This window comes from Pinus tabuliformis, chromosome 5_1 (genome assembly GCF_031772625.1).
Source record: "Pinus tabuliformis cultivar Carrire ecotype Pingquan chromosome 5_1, CPIR1, whole genome shotgun sequence".
Taxonomy (NCBI): domain Eukaryota; kingdom Viridiplantae; phylum Streptophyta; class Pinopsida; order Pinales; family Pinaceae; genus Pinus; species Pinus tabuliformis.
The window spans coordinates 917,317,899-917,334,977 of record NC_142305.1 but is presented as its reverse complement, the minus strand read 5'-3'; the positions used below and the strand labels follow the sequence as shown (position 1 = coordinate 917,334,977).

The following is a 17,079-nucleotide window of genomic DNA, read 5'->3' as shown; positions in this document are numbered from 1 at the left end:
AAGACTGATCCAACCACTGAATGGCTAGCCCCTAGCAGCCTCTACGCAGTTTTTGCGCAATCACTGTGTTGTTTTGCGTCACTGCTTCTGGGGCCTGCGTCACTCCTTTTGGCTGATCGTTTTGCTTCTGGAACTTCGACTTCTGCCCTCCCAGTCTCACACCCCAGCTTCTGGCTCCAGAACTCGACTTCTCCAGCAAAATACAAATCTCCTCTCAGGCTCTGCGCTGCTTCTGCGTCAGCCTACGCTGCCCAACATAGCCTCTGCGCTGCCTCTTCTAGATCTCTCTCTGCCTCCTCTACGATGTATTCCTAGATTAGGGAATCTCCCTCTGGAAGTATCCCTGCCCTCTCTGCAAGAAATCACTTAGATATTCTCTCTAGCAACTATTGCACTGCCATCTCTGAGAAATTCGATCTCTTGATCTCTCACTCGATTTGTTTTCAAATGCCCATCAACCCTCCTCTTATAATCTTCTCGTTGAGAACCAATGACCTAGATTAGATTCTAATCAATGGCTTAGATCATTTTGGCTTGATCCTTGTCTTCTTTTAGAAGTTTCACCCTCAGTTTGATTAATACCCTTTAATTATTTTAATAAAACTGTCTCCGAGTGGAATTTCCCAAAACATTTTCTGGATATTGTGGAATACATGTGTTCTAGCCTCCCTACAAATTTTGAGGCTTAGAGCACATTCGATGCTACCAGAAATCAACACTCCCTATTAGCGAGGAATGTGCTCTAGTAATGCAACCTGCTGAAGCATCACCCTTCTCTGTAACATCTCCCTTTGCACTGCTAATGTCTAACATCACTGCCCACCAACTATTGCACAAATGCTACATCCTTACTACTACTGACCCTGCCACTGCCAACACTGCATTTGTATTGCAACCCTCGTAATTTCTGCATCTGTGTTGCTGCTGGCACTGCCACTGCCAACATTGCATTTGCACTGCAACCTTCTCCAACTGCTACTGCTATTGCATCAACAACGGAAAAGCATCCAAAATTACTGAACAAGTGTTCAACATGATGCATTTGTTGTTGGAGTTCTGACTGCTGCTAGTCTCTGCGCTGACCCTCTGAAGCCTCTGCGCGAACCCTCTGAAGCCTCTGCACTGTTGCTAACTCTACACTGTGCCAACTGTTGATCCGGATTTAAACAGGAACACAACAAATTACAGAGATAACCATAAACACAGAGATGTAGCGGAAATAATACTTCATTTCATTAATGTAAAATACTGAAATATGCTTACAAATAGAGATGGAAATAAACCAGCTAGGGCGATGGTAACTTATCTCTAAGAAGAGATGTGGCGGCTACATGCCTCTCAACTGTGTTACAATGAGGTTCGAAGGCTTATTTATTGTTGAGAAACAATGGAAAACCCGAAACATCCAAAAACCTAACCCTAAAAGATGAAACGCCAAACTGTGGGCCCCGTTTGGGTAAATTGGTACATCAACTTCCTGGGGTCATAACTTTGGCATATGATCTCTGTTTGAGCTCACAATATCTCGTTAGAAAGATCTATCCGAGAACTACAACTTTGGGAAGAGTAACATCGGTCCATGGACCCATGTTGCTCCCAGTTTTCCCCAAAAACGTCGTTTAGAGCCTCAAAATGGCTTTGGAAGTTCAGGACCCGAAAAACTGCTAAAAATAGTAAGTTGTGCTACAATTATGGAAACTGAAAAAGATGAGAGAAACAATGGTGGGGGTCCAAGTGGATTTGGCAGGTGGCCACCAATATCCACCTGGATCATTCCTCCCCCCTTAGGAAGCAATGGTCCCCATTGCGTTGAGTTCCTCCATGAGATGAGGAAACTTTTGCTGAACTTGGTCCCTGGTGAGCCACTTTCCTTGGTGAAGGAGTTGGCCTGCTTTGACAACTCAATACAGTTGGATATTCTGGTGGCGAGTGTGCTTGATCTGTGTGTCCATGATCCGATCAGTTGCAGCTTGTTCAATGCAATCTGGATTTAATTCTGTGGGTGTGAGTTGTTCTGCAATGTCAGATGTGTCGAGTAATGGTGGAAAGTATGGCCGAAGGCGGTCCACATTGAACACTGGGTGCAGGCCAAGGAATGGGGGAATGCTGAGCTCAAATGCATTGTCTCCCACAACCTTGGTAATGTTGTAAGGACCATATCGAAGTGGTCTCAGTTTCCGATAGGCTCCGGTAAGGCGTTCCTTTTGCAAATGCAACCAGACTTTGTCGCCCACCTAAAACTTGTGTGGCACCCGATGTTGATCATGCCGCTGCTTGTACTTGGTATTTGATTTCTCCAAAATGTCGTGGACCTGCTGGCGAATATGTTGGATGTGCTCAATGAAGCTAGTTGCCTTATCTATTTTGGACTGGATATGAGCTGAATCTGTGTGAGTAGCTGCAAATGGCATAGCCACATCAATGGGACATAGTGGCTGGAATCCCAAGCCCACCTGAAAAGCGCTGTGGCCAGTCGAGCTGTGAAGAGCTCGGTTGTCGATGTGCTGAACATAAGGGAGGCTCTCGTCCCATGTGCGTGGATGCTTTGAGTTGTACATGCGCATAATGTGTACAATCATCTTGTTGACAACCTCTGTCTGGCCATCAGTTTGAGGATGGAATGCTGTGGACTTAGTGTTTTAGTGTCTAGCATCGACCAAAGACTGGACCAAAATGTACTGAGGAATCGACTGTCCCGATTTGAGATGATAGACTGTGGGATCCCAAAGTGCACCCACACTCGTTCAAAGAAGAGTTTAGCAGTGGCTTCCGCTGTGATATTCTTCTTGCAGGCCGCCATAATGGCCATCTTCGAGAACCTATCGACGACCACAAAAACACAGTCGTTTCCATGCTTAGTGGAAGGAAGGCCTGACATGTAATCCATGGAGATGGATTCCCAAGGTCGACTAGGGGTAGGCAGCAGGGTATAGAGGTCTTGCTTCTTGATGGTCGGTTTGGCAATGGCGCAGGCAGTGCATGATCTGATGTACTTCTCGACATCCTGTCGAAGATTCGGCCAATAGAAATACTTTTGCAGTACTGCCACCGTTTTCTCGACCCCGAAATGCCCAACAACCCGACTATAGTGTGCTTCCCAAATCATCTTGGCACGCTCGCTTGAAGGAACACAAAGGTGACCCAAGTGGCATAACAGGGCATCCTGGAGGTGAAAATCTAGAACATGCCGACCCTCCAAGAGTGTTTGGTATGTGTGGCCGAATTCTGGGTCGCTTTTGTAGAGAAGTGGCCAATCAGAAGTCTCGTGCCCACAAGAGTTGAGCACGGTGGTTAACGCCATGATCGGTGGTCGACTGAGGCAATCTGCAACATTATTGGTGCTGCCCTTCTTATATTTGATATTCAAATAGAATTGTTGCAGGTATGTAGACCACTTCTGATGGCGATCATTCTGCAATTTCCCTTGGGTCTGTATGAACTGCAGGGGTCGGTGGTCTGTGTGGATGATCGTTTCCTTCCCCAAAATGTAATGTTTCCATTGTCGACAAGCCTGCACAATGGAATACATTTCTTTGTCATAAGTGGGATACTTCTAGACTGTGTCTGAAAGTGTCTCACTGTGATATGCCACTGGATGCCTGTGTTGACTAAGGACTGCCCCAATAGCATAGTCAGAGGCATTTGTCTCGACCTCAAATGGTTGTTACAAATCTGGTAACGCGAGCACTAGTGCCGTGCATAAGCGATCTTTCAACTCTGTGAATGCCTTCTGTTGAGATTCAGACCAAAAGAATTTTGCTTTCGCTCCTCCCTTAGTGACTTGACTCAAGGCCAAGTGATATGAGAAAACCCCAACATGAACCTGCGGTAGAAGTTGGCAAGACCTAGAAAGCTGCGGAGCTCTGTCAAAGTGGTTGGAGATGGCCAATCCCGAATGACTTGAATCTTGGTTGGATCCACATGCACCCCCTGTTCACCAATAATGTATCCTAGATATTGAACGTGGGTCATGCCAAAAGTGCATTTCTCCAAATTGGCACATAGCTTGTGTTGCCGCAGTGTTTGGAGAACCTGTTGGATGTGGTGGAGGTGCTCTTCCCAACTCTGGCTAAAGATCAGGATGCCATCCAAGTATACCACTACAAATGAGTTGGTGAATGGCCGCAAGATGTCATGAAGGTTGCAGGAGCATTCGTCAATCCAAAAGGCATAACCAACCATTCGAAAAGGCCCTCCTTGGCTTTGAAGGCAGCTTTTCACACATCAGAGGGTTCGATTGGTACCTAGTGATATCTTGACTTCAGATCGATCTTGCTGAAATATTTTGCCCCCTTTAGTTGGTCCAGGAGGTTATCAATCTGCGGTATCGGGTACCTATTACAGACAATGATCTTGTTCAGCGCCCGATAGCCAATACAGAGTCTCCAAGTCCCATCCTTCTTCTGTACCAACACGATCGGGCTCCCACAGGGTGATGAACTCGGACAGAAGTGACCTTTCTGCAGCAGCTCCTGAATCTGCCTTTTGGTTTCATTGTTCTCCAAAACGGAGCGCCGATAGATTGGTCCATTGGGTAGCGGCGTACTTGGGGTCAAATCGATGGAGTGCTTGACTTGACAGTGCAGAGGAACCCCTACGGGGGAGGTGAAGATGTCCTCGTACTCCTCCACGACCTTGTCCATCTGTAGTTGTCGTGCAGAGGGGCCCTGTCTGGAGGTCGTGGCCACCATCTTCTTTCTTTGAGGGCATATCATCAGGAAAACAAATTTCCCGGTTTTAGAAATGAGCTTATTGCATTGTTTTGCAGTAACCAAAAAGATGGCAGTAGGCGGTGCTACCTCCGGTATCTTGTACAACTTATTTCCCAATGTAACAATAACAACACATGGCCTTGATTCATACACAACATGTCGCTTCCACAAGTATGGTTGCCCTAATAATACATCACAAACTTCAAGGGGAGCAATGTCACACAATACCTCATCTGTGAAGGGCTTGATGTTGTATGGAAGGCGACACTGCTGGCTCACGCGAAGATCCCGTCCTTGGTGAAGCCACCCGATGGTGTACGGTTGTGGATGTGCTGTGGTCGGTAAGCCCAACCGCTTCACGACCTTTGCTGAAATGAGGTTCTTTTGGCTCCCGCTGTCGACAATGAATTGTAGCGGGGAGCCCTTTACCCACATCTAGGAGTGGAAGAGACGCTCCTCCTCCTCTGGATCTTCGGGTTCCTCCTTCTGTATCTTCGTGGTGGCAACGGTGGCGTTGGGCTCTGCATCGATAATCTACTTCCCTTTGTCATTCCCCTTGTCGGGTTCTGACTCAGAGTCGGAACATGCATCTGATTCTGAAACCTTTAGCTCGGCCACCAGTGATTGCTTGGCCCGACACTCACTTGTGTTGTGAGTGGAGCTCTTATGGAACTCACACCACTTTCCCGTGTCCTTTTTCGGCTTCACGGCGTTGTTCTTTGCTTGCAGCTTTGGCGGGTTGTCTTGGGCCGTCCCGCCTTGGCTTTGTCCTTTGTTCTGCAGTTTGGGGGCACCTTTCCCTTGCTTCGAATTCGCAGATCCAAAGTCTCGCTTCTTCTGTTTAAACTTTTGCTCGACCTTGACGGCATATTGGTATGCCGTGCCGAGCGAGGGGATGTTCAGGAATTCTATTTCTTCCTGGATGTACTTGTGCAGGCAGCTGCAGTATTTGAGTACCAAATGCTGCTCCGAATCTTTGATACCCAACTTTGTGCGAAGGGTATGGAAAATATTGGTAAACTCCGGTACGTCTTGGTCCCTTCCTTGCTGCAGCGTGGTCCACTTTATGTATTGATCCTCATAGCTTCCGACAGGGTAGTACTGCTCCTTGATGGCATCCCGGAATGAATCCCAAGTGGGTGCGGCTGAAAATAGTGAGCTTGTACTTTCATCCTTCAGCTCGCAGTAGGTTTCCCACCAAGTCCTTAACGTGGGGGGCTGCTTTCAGAAGAGCAAAAATAATCTTTTCCTGACTGGAAAAATCATGAACAGAAAAGTAACCCTCTAGCAGATTTAACCATTTATCTACGACATCTGCGTCTATTGGACCCTCGAAGATGGGGATTTCCAAATTAACTTGTACCTTAAAGGGCATGGCGTTTCCAGAGGAGTAGCTGGAAGTCGATGCGTCGCCTTTGGGTAGCCGCTGAAGGATCTGGGCAAAACTGTCCATCATCGCGTTCCTTTGTCGCTCGAGGGCTTCTTCGAGCAACATTTTGATAGGATCTCCTGCCCCCTCGTCTTTCTTTTCATCCGCCATGGGAGGCCATTGGCATTTGCGGGGCTGGTCTTGCAAAGGGTCGACTAGTTCAATCCCTAACTCCTGATATCCCGACCTCGTTGGGGACATGCAAAGAAAAACAGAGAAGAAAAGCAGACTGCTCTGATACCACTGATCCGGATTTAAACAAGAACGCAACAAATTACGGAGATAACCATAAACACAGAGATGTAGTGGAAATAATACTTCATTTCATTAATGTAAAATACTGAAATATGCTTACAAACGGAGATGGAAATAAACCAGCTAGGGCGATGGTAGCTTATCTCTGAGAAGAGATGTGGCGGCTATATGCTTCTCAACTGTGTTACAATGAGGCTCGAAGGCCTATTTATTGTTGAGAAACAATGGAAAACCCTAAACATGCAAAAACCTAACCCTAGAATATGAAACGCCAAACTGTGGGCCCCATCTGGGTAAATTGGTACATCAACTTCCCGGGGTCATAACTTTGGCATATGATCTCCATTTGACACGCACAATATCTCGTTAGAAAGATCTATTCGAGAACTACAACTTTGGGAAGAGCAATATTAGTCCATGGACCCATGTTGCTCCCAGTTTTCCCAAAAAACATCGTTTAGGGCCTCAAAACGGCTTCGGAAGTTCAGGACCCGAAAAACTGCTAAAAATAGTAAGTTGTGCTACAATTATGGAAACTGAAAAAGCTGAGAGAAACAATGGTGGGGGTCCAAGTGGATTTGGCAGGTGGCCACCAATATCCACCTGGATCAACTGCACTGCTGACAATTCTTCTCTGCGTTGCTCAGTCTCTGGCACTCCTAGCCACTGCAACTGTCGCTCCTGCACTCCTTTGCATTGCTAAGTCTCTGGCGTTCCTAGCCACTGCAATTGTCGCTCCTACACTCCTTTGCGTTGCTCAGTCTCTGGCGTTCCTAGCCACTGCAACTGTCGCTCCTGCACTCCTCTGCACCCACTGACACTGGTCCATCCTGCTACTTCTGATCTGGGCTTCTGTAGCAAGGTATTAATCATAGAGGTGGACTCCTCAAGGATCCTGCCCATCTGCAGTTCTTTCGAATTACAAAGCTAGATCACCCCACCTCTCCCTGGAGGTATCTGGGAAATCATGGCAAACTCCTCCTCCTCGATCTTTGCGGATGTAGCCTTCGGATCATGCTTCTCGTCTTTGCCCTTCTTCTTGAGAGGACACTGTGTAGCGTAGTGACCAAGTTCACCACACCGAAAGCACTTGATCTTCGAGACATCTTTCTTCTTCTTTCGCTGCTCCTGCGACCCCTTAGATGCAACGGTTGCATTCTCTTGCTTCTCCTTGGGCTTCGTCCCACTGCTGCTGTTGTTATCAAGTTTGCATTTGACTGGTTCTAAATTCTGTCTCGAATGAATGCAAGACTTTGTCCAGAGTATCCTGGACAGAGCAACATTGCCAAATTGGGACAAGATGTGGGCAGTTCTGAAACAAGAAGAGCTGAGGAGAGACCTGCTCGAGGTCAAACTTGACTAAAGCAACAACAACAGTGGGTCGAAGCCCAAAGTAGAGGAGGAGGATAACGCAGCCCTTGCATCGAAGGGACAACAGGGACAACAAAGACGAAAGAAAGACGTCTCTAAGGTGAAATGTTTCAGATGTGATGAGATGGGCCACTATGCTACTCAGTGTCCTCTCAAGAAGAAGGACAAGGACGAGAAACACAATCCGAAGACTGCACCCGCGAAGATCGAAGAGGAGGAGTTCGCCATGACAACCGAGATACCTCCAGGAGGGAGCTGCGCTGATATAGAACTGTAGTTCGATAGAGCTACAGATGGGCAGGATCCTTGAGGAGCCCACCTCTTGGATCATCACCTTGCTACGAGAGCCCATGATCAATAGTAGCCGAATGGAGGATTTTTAGTTGGTGCCATGGAGTGTTGGTTCGACAGATGCAGTAGTTAGTAGTGCCAAAACGTGAGTAGCGCAAAACAGAGAGGCAACAGTGCATGGAGGCACAATGTAGAGCTTCAACAACGCAGTGGCTTCAGAAGACAACTTGGGACTAGCAGCAGTCAAGATTTCAGCACCGAGGTGTATCCACTGGATACTTGTCCAGTCTTGGGTGTTTTCAATTGCTTCTCTCAGCAACTGAGTTGCAGTACGAATGCAGTGTTAGCAGTGGTAGTGCTAGCAGCATAATAGATGCAACATTTGAGAGGGAGTTGTAGTACCGATGTAGCATTCGCAGTGGCAGTGTCAAAGGTAGCAGTACAGTAGCAACAACAATGCAGTAGTTGGTGGACAACATGTCAGACATCAACAGTGCAGAAGACGATGCTTTAGAGTCAGAGCAATATGTAGTAGCAGTATGTTGCTAGAGCACATTCCTCGCTAAGAGGGAGTGTTGATTTGGGGTAGCATCGGATGTGCTCTAAGCCTCAAATTTTGCAAGGAGGCTTGGGCACATGTATTCCAAAGAACCCAGAAAGCGTTTTAGGAAATTCCACCCAGAAGTGATTTTATTAAAATAATTAATATTTTTAATGGGGTTCTTAAGTCTAAACTTAGGAAAATTAAAATATTAATGGGTATTAATCTAATCAAGGGTGAAACTTCTAGAAAAAGACACAGATCAAGCCAAAACGATCTGAGCCTTTGATTATGATTTAATCTAGGCCGTTGGTTGTCCAATAGAAAGATATAAGGAGGGGCTTGAGGGTCATTGAGAAAAAACACAGAGAGATTGAGGAAATCGATTTTCTGAAGTGAGAAGTTCTCAGGAGGAAAAATTGATTGAGATGATCTCTTGCAGTTGAGGGACAGGGATAGCAGCTTCTGGAGAGAGAGATTCTTAGTTGGAGATACATCAACAGAGAGAGGCAGAGAGTGATCCAGTAGCCTTGACGCAGAGGTTGACGTAGGGCCAGAAGGGCCACGTAGAAGCAACACAGAGGGAGAGAGAGAAAGTCAGAAATCAAAGCAGAGGGTCAGTTTCAGCAGTCGGAAGCGAGGGTGTGAGACTGGGAGGTTGAGAGCAGTGACTTTGGGCTACTGATCGATTCCCCAATTGGGTGACGCTGTGCCTAAGAGGGTTGACGTTGAAACATCGTAGAGGCAGCGCAATGATAGCGGAGGGCCTGCCAGGAGCACCTCATCCAGCAGCCGGAACAACCGAGACTTTTTCTCAGTGATTGTGTGAGGTAAACTCACAAAGCTTCTGCTAGTATTTCTCTCTGTAACTGAATAACCCTGTGAGGTATTCAGTGATGTATTCAGAATTTGCTACTGCTTAATAATAATAAACCTTCAGAGCTGCTGCAATGGTTTTCCCGCATAGGGTTTTTCCGGGGACATTTGTTCAAAAATAACAGTGTCTTATGTGTTTGTACTTTCTTGCTCAGTTTCTATGTTTCATAATCCTATTTAATTTGGTGTAGGTTGCTTTAGTAATTTACTTCAATATTTCAAGAAGAAAACTGAAATAAGTTTGTAACATAATTTACAATCTAGGTGAAGTAGATTCAACTGTTTGCAGTAGGATTCCAGAGATTGTTAGATCTGGGAATTTTCATAGAGACATTGCCACTTGATGTGAAAGTTCAATCCTTTCTATTGTAAAAGGAAATTTTCTCTTTGAAGGAGAGACATTTCCACTTAATATGAGAATTTAGCCCTTTGTATTGTCAAAGGAGAGCATCTCTTTGAATGAGAGATAATGAAACGATTACATAGTTAAGCGAACCCAGAGACGTAGCTAGGGTGTCTGGTGAACTTCGTTACCAACTGGTTGCCTTTGATCTCATTATTATTTGATGATTGCCTATGCTCTTTATTTCCACAAGTAATCTTCTTAATGTGCAATGAAATAATAATCAAAGATACTAAAGTGAAATTAATGGTACTTGAATTTTCAAGTTGGATTCAAGCCTTAATACACAAGATCTTGGAAGTATAAATTGAAGTTAGAGAAAAAGTCAAGTGTCTAATTTCAGATCAGTAGGCTATAGCCATTTATAAAGGGGGAACCCATTATTTTATGTTATTGGGGTAACATTAGGTAAACTAGGGTAATTGGAGGAAAACTTGTGAAAGAAGCCAAATTTGGGGCAAAATAGAGGGAAACTTGTCAGCCCCTCAAATTAAAATGTGAAGAGACCCCATAAGGAATCTATAAATAGGAGAGAGGAGAATCATTTTTCTCATCATGGTTTTTGGATATTTCTGATTTATGAGCTGAGGCTCTTGGAGGGTTTTAAGACCCCTTTTCTGTGATTGGTTTCGGTGTTAAAGATTCCACCCTAGCCAATTTCTACTCTCTACTCTGTTTAGTAAAATTTTATGAGGCAATACTCATATATCTTGTGACAATTCTGAGGCAGCAAGTGTGGAGCAGCAAGGGTTATGTGGCATTATTTGAACAACGAAGTATCTCTGAAGCAGCAAATGAGTTTTTCTGTAGTTCCAGGGCACTAATTACCCTTGATTCTCTCTCCCTGTGGCTGCGGCCTAATTGAATATGATCTCCTGTGGCAACGCATTGAGCTGAGGCTCTATTGGACAACAGATGCCATTCCTGAGGTAGTGTAGGGTTTCTGAAGGGATTAATTCTTGTGCCAGTGAGGGTGACTGACACTGTTTGGGCAGAAAGTTATCATCTAAGCCGACGGCTCGTACGCAAGCACTTACCTTGGCATCGGAGAAGTTTTGAGGCCCTTTTGTGACAACGGTTTTCTGTTTGAGGCAATTCTGTGGCAAGCCCTAGTTTGTGGCATGAATTGTGGCAACATTGGAGGCAGTGAATCCCTTCTAGGGATCACTTTGTAGCTATTGATCTTGGTTAAGGGGTTACTAAGGATAGTGTATCTTTTCAGATGGTCTGAGGAGTTTTGTTGAGGTATTTCTTGTGGCAGCAATACCCTGTTGATGAATCAACTATTGCAACGAATCTCTACTGAGGTAGCATATTCTTTTTTGCAGTTAGGTCTGGGCAGCGAGATCCATTAGTGCATCCTGAATAGCGGGAAGGTGCAACTAAGCAGTAAATGGTATTTCTGGGAGGTTTCCTGAGGCAACGAGAAATCGGATGGTCTTATAAGTTGGTTGTTGTGTCCAGTGTTGTTGATGTCTTATAAATACTGATAAAGGTTGTCATTGTTTATTGGTGAATACTATACCACAAGATTGGCTGGTGTAACAATGCTAGAAATACAACGATAGATTGGTAATCAACTACTTGTTTACATTGTTGTGCATTCAGTATCATCCCTATTTAAAATACTGTGATGCAAGCTTAGGATACAATTTTGTCATGTGCTCTTTCCATCCCCAAGGGAAAAAAAATTCCTAAGGGATACTACATCAAGAGACCAAGTCGAATTCTCTCAAAGGAAAATAAGTGGAACACTGAGCTACTATTTTCCTTCTTTGACTGTACTGGGCCATGAGCAAAGGGATTTGTAGACTAAATAGGGCAATTGAAGCCAAGTCGACCCCTCAGTGGGCAAATGAAGAATTGTAATGTAATATTTTATGAAAAAATTACCAAGTCTCCAACCTGTGGATGACTAATAAAAATAATTGTCTGAGGAGTTCAACTAGTCTTTAGCTAGCCATTATGTAGCCATTAAAAATGTCTTATAAAAGGCTAACCTCCTCTCTTGTAATAGTTGTTGTTGTTACATGAGATTAATGCCATCAGATATTAAAGAGTTTCAATTTGCAAACCCTTGTTCATCTTTTGTTGTACATTGTGGGATGCCTTGTACTTGCGTTTTTTTCTTGTTTAATTGTATTATTGTGGATATAATCTAGTAACCTTTTCATTAACAAGTAAAACTACACAAAGTTAATAGGTTGAGCCACCAAGGGGCTACAAGTCACATGGAGAGGAAAAACTAGGGGACAACCCCACTTTTTTCTCTTGTTTTGCAGGTGGATCACTTTGAACAATTGAACCATTCCAAAGGGGAGCTTCAATTTGAGGGAAGTACGTATTCATCACTTACTCAACTTGAAGACTGGAGAATGCCACTGGAAGGGGCCACTCCCAGTTGAATTTGAAAGTTGGAGAAGGTGCTAAGTCAATAGTGGGGGCGAATTCTTTTGAAGAGACCAAACCCACTCCCTTGATTATATACAAGATCGACTTAAGGAAGTGTAAGTTTCACTTCTTAGCAATGTGAGGTAATCTTGGTATGAGGTATAGCCCAACAACCACTCTTATTTATTAGATCCTAAAGCTTTTCATTTTCCTTTAGAGTAGGACATATTTTCTTGCTGTATTTTAATTGATTTCATTTTGTCAACAAAGTTAAAACCTTGGAGAACTTGAGTTTATTGTTAGATCTAATCTAAGGAGAGTTACATGGTTTTACTAGAAATATTTTACACTTGTATCTAGTTGAAATCTTGCAAATCTGAACTTGTTTATTGGATGTACCTTCTGAAATCTGCAAAAAATGCCAAATACTTCATGTTCCCAAACAGGTGAGTACCTTTCTAAAGTTTTATTTCATGACTATCATTTTATGATTTCCGATTGTACATTTTTAGTCTCAAATATTTAAGTTTCCAGCCATAAATAAATCACATATTAAATCTAGAAATTATCTAGGCACTTGGCCTAGAGGAATATACTCCCAATTCATCGAAGTTTTTTTTTTCAGTGTGCTGGAAATTGACTTTATCCCACTGTTACAGATTGGAAAGCAGGCTTTAGGGACTCATTTAATATCTTCTAACCTCCTACCCCTAGATCTGTGATCTAAAAGTGCTTTGGCACTCATTGGATGACTAATTTGGTCCTAATAGGTTGCTGTCCCAATGTGTTTGCGCAGACTTTACAGTTTGATAAAATAGGACAACACATTGTTTTGACCCATAAGTCCTAAACCAATAGTCCAAACAGAAAACTAATAATGTATTTGGTTTGGATATTTTCTAAACACCAATATTGACTGGTCACATGATATATTTTTTGTTATTTGGTGTCTTTTGTTCTGCTGTTTAGTTTTCTACTGCAGAATTATACCCAGAGATAGCTAGACAATCCCATAAAATAACACTTCCACCTCACTTTGACCCATAAAGTAACAATCCCATAAAGTAACACTCCCATAAAATAGTTTTCTTTCTTTTCCTTCGAAAATTCATCTCTTATTTTATTAAGTATTATTTTACTGTTTTCATTAGGAGGCCCATTTTAGAGGTCAAATTTCCCTTAATGTAAACTGTAGACTAACAGAATCTCACAGATTGGCTGGGACATTAGAAAAATAATTAAAAACACCTTATACTTGTCCTGCTATAGATAAAATATGATAGCAAATTTGGAATAATAACATAATATTGACTTGTATGTTCAGCAGTACAATATTTTGATGATATTGGCCTTGTCAGATTAATTTTTTGACACAAATTGGGCCAAAAACAAAGCTACAAAAATATGACTATTTTTATTTAACGTACAATGTAGTGAAGGCAGCTCAGATATGCTGAGAACGCTTTTCATATTTCAAGTATGGCATCATGGTTATAACTATTAGAAGATGCTGTGGGGAAACCAGTCCTGCTATTCTACAGCCTCGAGTTAACCTTCTTTTCTTTAGTCATCACAGCTAAGTTGAACTTCGTCTTAGGTTTGTCAATTTAGTCTAGTGCTAATTGTGAACTTGATCTTTAGGTCAATTTTTCTAAGGTGGTTATTCCTCCTCGCTAAATGTGACTGCCCTTTAGTACTTTGAAAACGCCTAATGCTAACTTCGTTTCCACAACTATAACAATTTGCACAATTTTTTATCATGGTTCCTAAGAACGTTTCTTTTATTGTATCCATTGGTTACTAATATGACATTCTATGTACTTCTTTGAAGCAGGTAGTAAAAATTGAAGATGCTGAAGCAGATGATGTAGTAGCTACTCTAGCAGATCAAGTTTTAAAAAGAGGACTAAAAACTGTTATTGCATCTCCAGACAAGGATTTCAAGCAGTTGATTTCTGAAAATGTGCAATTAGTGATGCCTATGCCAGAGTTTGGGCGTTGGTCTTTCTATTCATTAAAGCATTATATAGCTCAATATGATAGTGACCCCAGTGCTGATTTAAGCCTCCGTAAGCTTCCTCACTCATCCTTTACTTTCAGGTGTACTGCAGGTGATATTAGTTGTGTTCCACTTTTCTGGGTGTGAAGCATGAAGACCTTTGATAATGAGAAAAGTCTTCAGAACATTTCTCTCTTATTGATTCAATTTTAGACATTTCCACAAAACAAAATAGTTCTCTTATCTTATTTTCTCCTTTTGAAATTGATCCTAATTCTTTTTGGGTTATGTACCTTTTTTGGCTACACGTGTGCAAAATCTTGCAAATACCATCCTTCGTCATTTTTATTAGATTGACACGGTAAGTTTGATTTATTATGCATAATTCTTGTCTTTGACAACATAGTTATCGGCTGCAAAACTGGGAAGTTTTAGGTTCTGGCATGTATTGAAGGATCAGCAAAACTTTTGACGATCATTCATAGTAATTTACTAGTCTACTTTTCAGGAGCAGCGAAATGAAGATCATATGAGTATTTTATGCTTAGGTTTAAAATTCTAGAAGAAATGATAAAATCGTAGTTTCGCTGAATCTTTTCATGGTTAGAACTTAAAACCTAGATGTTCCCATTTGGAATTAGAAAATGTCAACACAATCCGAAGCGATATTTTAATTTTAAGATCGAAAGGAGAAAGTGAACCAGTGCATGGATAAACTCTATAATGTTCATGGCTCTTGACTTAAGAGATATCTTATCTTATAACCGTTGGGTATTTCAGTTTCTTCTATTTTTAAGGCCTCCAGTAAGCTTGTCTTGCCCCTTTGCCTAACTTGATTTTTCTTGGTAATGTATCTACTATTAGCCAAATGTCGAAGAACCGCATTAAATAAATCTCTTCTGAAAATGAGTTTACCATATAGCGATTTTGTTGTCTTCTTTATTTGATTTTTCTATTTTTGAAACAAAATGATGTAAACAGCACTAGGGGATTTGCACGTACTTTTTTGAAATTGACCAAGCGATACCAACGGTATATTCTTTGTTATTTCTTGAGTATAGGGGTTACGTTTTTTTTATATGTAAAAATCAAGCAAATGATTTCTACTGAGTGATATGCCATTTAAAGTTTAAACGATATTAATGGCTTAAGTTTAAACCATAATAATGCATTATTCTAGAAAAATGTATGTGGGCATAAATATTTCCATGCGGTTAAGTCGACATTTATGTCAAGAAAATAGTAAAAAGAAAAGGGAGAAATTTAATATTGAATTCCTTTACGCAATGAAGGAAAACCTCTATTTTAATTCGGCATATTGTCTGTTTCCGTTCCTATGATGTGGTGGCTCACAGTCAGTATTTTCCATTTTCTCTTCATTTACTATGTTTAATAAGTTGATTTCTTGGTTTGAAAACAATGTATTTTATATTGTTGTTAGAACATATGGCTTGAAATCTTATAGCTGCAGCATCGGTTAGTTGCACAAGATTCCTGTTGTTGGATGATATTTGTGACCAGGCACTGCAGTGCAGGTTGTATGGTGGGAGATGAGAGTGATTGTGTTCCCAGCCTAAAACAAGTTGCTCCTGGTTTTGGTCGAAAGACTGCTGTTAAACTCCTAAAGAAGCACGGTTCCTTGGAGAATTTGTTAAACGCAGCTGCTGTCCGAACAGTAGGAAAACCATATGCACAGGATGCTCTCACTAAGTATGGCGACTTTCTTCGCAGAAATTTGCAAGTACTAAGTTTGCGCAGGTGGGTGTTCCACAATAAAGTATCTGTGCTAGCCTGCTAGGTTACCTGTGAGACTATCTGATTTCCTTGCTTTTCAGGGATGTGTCTGTGAATCTCGAGGAAGGATGGTGCTGTGCTAGAGAGACTCGTCAAGATATAGTTGCACTTTCAAAGTTGGAGGGAAAACTCAAGGAACTTCGACAATTACAAACAAAGAAAGTGGGCTCTTTTTCCTTTGCACTCTTAATATAAACCAAATAAGCTGTAAATCAGTTGGTACGTTCTATAGATCAGTTTGGGAGATGGATTGAGTCCCAGCTTGTTTCTCTCTACTTTTTAACAGGTGTCGCCTGGTGAAGCATTGCAGCGTTGAGTAGTGGGGTGACATTTTTGAGGATCTCTTTTGGATACTAGGCTTGGCATAAGGCTTAAAAACTGTCCTTGCCTCTCATGTACCGAGATTAATCAGCGCATTCAAAGAGTAAATATTTCAAGTGGTTAACGGTTGCTTCAATTATTACTTGTTTATAGTCCATCTATGTAAGTAAGAAAATCACATATTCCAATGAGCGAGTGTATGGTAAGGCATTGTTTAACTATTATACTTTTTGGAGTTTTTAGTCAGAATTCACAAAATAAGTTTTGGTTAAATCATGATTTTTTTTATTTAAAATGTGTTTTTGACTGTATATATAGATTCAGCACCCCGAAAAATCTTTAAGACATTTTGACTGCGTTGTTTAACTATTATACTTTTTGGAATTTTTGACCGGAATTCACAAAATAAGTTTTAGTTAAATGATGATCTTTTCTTATTTAAAATGTGCTTTTTCTTATTTAAAATGTGTTTTTGATTGTATATATAGATTCAGCACCCTGAAAAATCCTTAAGACATTTTGACTAGAAAATTCACAACTCACATCTGCAATTCCAACAAATCCTCACCAAATTCTAGACAAATTTAACTAGAAAATATGCCCTAAAAAACTCCAAAATATATAGAAAATAAACTACCGCATATGTTAATGTCTGCCACCTGCCACTGTCTGCCACCTGCCACTATGTTAATGTCT

The 17,079-nt window shown here is 41.9% G+C and overlaps 1 protein-coding gene across 3 annotated transcripts in view; it reads left to right on the top strand.

Moving 5' to 3' along the window:
* Positions 1-16,694, top strand: part of LOC149167789 (5'-3' exonuclease family protein) — an 87,645-nt gene extending 70,951 nt beyond the window's left edge. For 2 of the 3 annotated variants that reach the window (XM_089433156.1, XM_089433155.1), the window contains 4 exons: positions 14,104-14,338; positions 15,804-16,026; positions 16,104-16,224; positions 16,349-16,694. In XM_089433156.1, coding sequence (XP_089289282.1) covers positions 14,104-14,338; positions 15,804-16,026; positions 16,104-16,224; positions 16,349-16,378 — 609 coding nt within the window. In that variant the 3' untranslated portion in view covers positions 16,379-16,694. Of the gene's footprint in view, positions 1-14,100; positions 14,339-15,803; positions 16,027-16,103; positions 16,225-16,348 lie in introns of all 3 variants that reach the window. The other variant, XM_089433154.1, reaches the window with a different exon arrangement.
* The last annotated feature ends 385 nt before the right edge of the window (positions 16,695-17,079 follow it).